The 4,727-nt window shown below is 28.3% G+C and overlaps 2 protein-coding genes across 2 annotated transcripts; both read left to right on the top strand.

The window, feature by feature from the left end:
- Positions 1 to 466: 466 nt before the first annotated feature.
- LOC140664774 (small ribosomal subunit protein uS8A) lies at positions 467 to 2,048 on the top strand. Its single transcript, XM_072890241.1, has 4 exons — positions 467 to 587; positions 1,128 to 1,262; positions 1,452 to 1,617; positions 1,918 to 2,048. Exons 2-4 carry the CDS (start codon positions 1,130 to 1,132, stop codon positions 2,009 to 2,011), a joined length of 393 nt encoding a protein of 130 aa, XP_072746342.1. The 5' UTR covers positions 467 to 587; positions 1,128 to 1,129; the 3' UTR covers positions 2,012 to 2,048.
- Positions 2,049 to 2,628: 580 nt separating this feature from the next.
- On the top strand, positions 2,629 to 4,627 carry LOC140664717 (uncharacterized). The gene is made up of 3 exons (XM_072890132.1): positions 2,629 to 2,784; positions 3,443 to 3,631; positions 3,807 to 4,627. The coding sequence occupies exons 1-3, from the start codon at positions 2,734 to 2,736 to the stop codon at positions 4,035 to 4,037; spliced, it is 471 nt and encodes a 156-aa protein (XP_072746233.1). The 5' UTR covers positions 2,629 to 2,733; the 3' UTR covers positions 4,038 to 4,627.
- The last annotated feature ends 100 nt before the right edge of the window (positions 4,628 to 4,727 follow it).

Here is a 4,727-nt window from a genome sequence, read left to right as displayed (position 1 = left end):
GGTAGGTGAATACATATATATATAAGTGGACCACAGACGTTTGCTCTGAAACGAGAGACGAGAGGTGTGTTCTTTAAAAAATTTTTACGAAAAAAACACCCTGTATCTTCGATACCCAACCGGAGAATGCGCTTTTCAAAGAATCTAGGCGACGACATTTTTGTCTCTAGACGCAAGCTTCCTATTGGGTATTGTAAATCGGACATATTAAATGCGGTTTGAAAATTTTCCGTAAAGTCTATAAATATTTATGTATATAAAAAAAAGAAAAAAAAAAAAAAACCCAATTGGTGTAAATAATATTAAAAAATTGAATAAATGAATGTTTTTGACTTTTTACGTACGTCGTTGTTTGAAAAATCGCAATTTCTACTACATGTAAACCAGATTTTGCTCGACGCAGTGACGTTTCTTGTCAAGATGGCGAAACTGCGGAATTTTAACTAGGCGCATGCGTAAAAAATCATGGCAGCACTGGTTTCTAACCAGCTGGTGTCAGCAACCCTAGCCTCGTTTCTTCTTTCTCTTCAAGTTTCGGGCAATATCGGGCGTGTATGATACTGTGGTAAACAAATTACAAATCACAGGTAATCTCTCGTGATAAAAGCCATCGGGTTTGCATCAATGTGGAAGAGGGTGTATTAAATCCGTCCGCGTTTTCTACTGATCGAATTTCGCGATCGCGATAAAGTGTCTGCGAGATATTGAGATGCAAAGTGAACCGGTGCGATCGTTGCTTATGCAGCTGCTTTCTTCGTTTGAATTTCAAAAAATTGTATCGCGACACAATATTTACCGCGAAACTACTCGGTTTATTTATGTTTTTATGTGACCTGTGCAATAATTACAAAATTTACAAAAATTCGTTTATTTGTACTATTCATAAAGATTAGATTAGATTAGGTTAGATTTATTGTAGGAAAATTAAAAGGAATATGCGAATAGAAATACAATAGTTTTTATTTATGCAGCAGGGTCATATTTTTTTTATTATCTAACGTGCAGTAAAATAAATTTATGAATTTAACTTTTCGAAGAAATTGGAATTTTTAATTATAGTAAAATAATTTGCATTACTACATAGTGCAAATATATATGATTGATATTTACCATGTTTAATTTTTCAGCCATGGTGCGTATGAACGTTCTTAGTGATGCCCTCAAGTCCATCAATAATGCCGAAAAGCGCGGAAAGCGACAGGTATTATTGAGGCCTTGCTCTAAGGTGATTGTCAAATTCTTGACTGTCATGATGAAGCATGGTGAGTAAATCTATAAAGAAAATATATTTATATTATTTATAATACTCGTCTTACTTCTTATATACATATTATTTATAATTTTATACATTTTTATAATTAGATTTAAAAATATATAATTTTTTTTACACATGTATGAGAAAGGCAAAGATTTGAAACTATACTTTAAACAAATACTTCTGTTATATACAGGATATATTGGAGAATTTGAAATTGTGGATGACCATCGCAGTGGAAAGGTGGTAGTGAATCTTACCGGAAGGTTAAACAAATGTGGAGTTATCTCCCCTAGATTTGACGTACCGATCAATGACATTGAGAAATGGACCAACAATCTCTTGCCTTCTCGACAGTTTGGGTAAGTGCTTATCTATAAATAATAATTAAGAGGTTTTACTTTATAAATAATGATAAATAATTTTTATATTACATGCAATTCTACATTGTTTTTAATTATAACAAATTATCAAGATAATTATAAATATAAAATTAATAATAAAAATAATAAAAAAATTAAACACAGAAAGTTTAATTCTATTTAAATCCAAAAAATGAAAGTAAATTATGTAGTACATATTGTACTAAATTACATTACATATATTATATTGCATTGTATTACATTGTATTATATTACATGCATATTATATTTATATTTTAGATACGTCGTATTGACCACTAGTGGAGGAATCATGGATCATGAGGAAGCTAGGAGGAAACATCTTGGTGGGAAAATATTGGGATTCTTCTTTTAACTTTTTATTTAAATAAATAAAGATGTAAAAACAAAAATCTCAAGTTTAAATGACTTTTTTTTATGAAAACCAAATACCTATCTAAATTTTGATTTTAAGTTTGATAAGAAAATTTTTTATATCTTATGAGTAAGATATATTTTTTCTTGATTATAATGTGTACATATTTTTAATTTTCGATAAAATTTTTATATGTAAGGAGTCAAAGGTGCCTTTCTAAATGAGATAGAATATAGTATTGACAATAGTATATGATCATTAGTCAAATGTCTAATTTTAGGCATTTTACATGTCTAGTGCACAAAGTTTCTAAGATATGTGTTAAAAAAATAAAATTATGTACTTTGAATTTTTTTTCTCTTTCGACTGAATTTTTCTGTATAAAAATTATAAGTATACGTAGAGTTTGCGCGCGCGCATCATACACATCGATGCTACAAGATTTCAATACCACATAGGCTATGTTCCATTTGATGACAGCATACTCACAAGTTTTATCTATCTTTGTTTATCTTTTAGTGAGTGAAAAAGATGAAACGATTCCATCAGCGTTGTGAAACGTCAAATGGAACGTGTCTATATAGTTGGCGGCGCTGAATAACCACATTGAAGGAGCCACAATCGCTCATTTCTTTGTTACAATTGTCATGTATGTATTTATATTTCTGAATCGAAAAGTGTAATCTCTTTGTCTATCGTGCAATAGAATTCAGTCCAGAAATATGGCCAAAACCAAAACAATTAGTAAAGGATGCCCCAAGTGTGAACAGCAGGTATTTTTAAATAATCTCTCTCGTATATATTTACATTTATTTATTAAATACAATATATATTGTATATATAGTTATATATTATTTATGTTTTATAATATTTTCAATCCGCCATGATTAATTTTCTTCTACTTTTGCTGCACGCCTATCAAACATATCTATTTTAAATAAATCTTTGGTAGACAAATTTAATATTAAAAATATATATATAAAATAATAATGAGAAAGGATATTTTTTCTTTATGAATCTCTAAATTTATATATGTGAATGCATACGTAGAGTATTCGAGTTTAATCTGTTAATTGAATGCAAAAGAAGAAAATTATCAAATTATATATATATATATATATATATATATAAAATAATATTAACTAACATCTTTTATATAATCAATATATTTAATATATATATTGCTTATATAAAGGATTATATAAAGGATGTTATTTAATATTATTTTTGCTGATAAATGTGTTAAAAATTTTTATAATTCTACAAACATGAAATATTTATTATTGCTGATATATATAATATATATTTTTTGGTTTGTTAAAATTTTAATGTATAATAATTGTATTATGCATTGAATAAAAAATATTTAATAAATTTAATAATTTAATCAGTTAATCACTTTTTCTATAACATATTATAATATATTATAAGGTACCTGTTGCCTGCAAAGCTTGTCCCTGTGGACATTCCTTCTTCAATGCACGGCGCAATTCTATCAAAAGTCCACCAAGCCCTGACAGTGGAGTAATGAAGACAAGGAGGACTAATCGTATTAAACGGGAGAAACCAAATTATTATGATTCTTTGGAATATGACAAACAGACGAAAAAAAATACCAAGGTAATAAACACAGTTATATAATATTTTTAGAAAATAGAGAATATTACTTTTTATATTAACATTTAATTGCATATGTTTCTATAATTATATAATTAAATTACCTTTTGACAAAGTATTTTATTTCTTCACAGAATATTTCATATTTTCAATATAGAAATTATTCTATTTCTTTTAGATCAGACGAACCACAGATACTGCAAGTGATATCGATTGTCGGCAGTTAAACAAAAAAAAGAAGCGGAAAGGAAAGGGAAAAGGCAAGACTGGCAGTAATAGTGGGATAGGTGATGATGATGATGAAATGGATGGCATCAATGGATTATCTCCAGAGAAACAGCTCACTTGTTCTCTCATATTGCAAGAACTGAACAACAAGATGAGAGTGGTAGCTTGGAAGCCTACATGAAATTAAAATAGATATAGATACATCGTATCTTTTTGACAAATCTAGCAATGTCAATTTGACATGATTGCTTTACTATGTGCAGTAAGGAGCAAATAAAATGAAGGTAAGCGGTGTAATACGAGTTCCTACGGCATTGGAAATTTACTGATATACATCGATTTCAGTCCTTATACAGATTTATCTACAGACATAACTAACTGCCATAAAAGTCTCTAATCAATGTAATATTTTTTATGTCAATGTGCTATTGTGGGTTATTTATCATCGTAATTGATAATTGTGATGTTATCTTGACACTATTGTATATAAGACATATAGATTTGTAATTTTAGATTGGTTTGCGTTTTATTAGTGCAATCATATTGCCTATATTTGTATTTCACATTCATCTTTAAAAATTTTTTCATCCGATAATAAAATTACAGATAATGTAACTGTTATGTCAGACTTATAATCACGACTGCCATATAGCTCTTAATGAGGAATATAAATACAGACTTTACAGTTTAAGAAACAAAATCTTCCAAATCGATTTAGCAATCAGTATACTTACCTATTTAAAGAATAGAAATATACGTAAAAGTCATGACCTAATGTGTACTTTATTTACATAAATACTTAGATTTACCTATAAATTTTTTTTTGTATTTGTAATTGTTTTAAATGTTGTGTATAACCCTAAAATATCAA

This window comes from Anoplolepis gracilipes, chromosome 4 (genome assembly GCF_047496725.1).
Source record: "Anoplolepis gracilipes chromosome 4, ASM4749672v1, whole genome shotgun sequence".
Classification (NCBI taxonomy): domain Eukaryota; kingdom Metazoa; phylum Arthropoda; class Insecta; order Hymenoptera; family Formicidae; genus Anoplolepis; species Anoplolepis gracilipes.
Note: the sequence above shows the minus strand (reverse complement) of the source record. Positions and strands in the feature narration are given on the sequence as shown.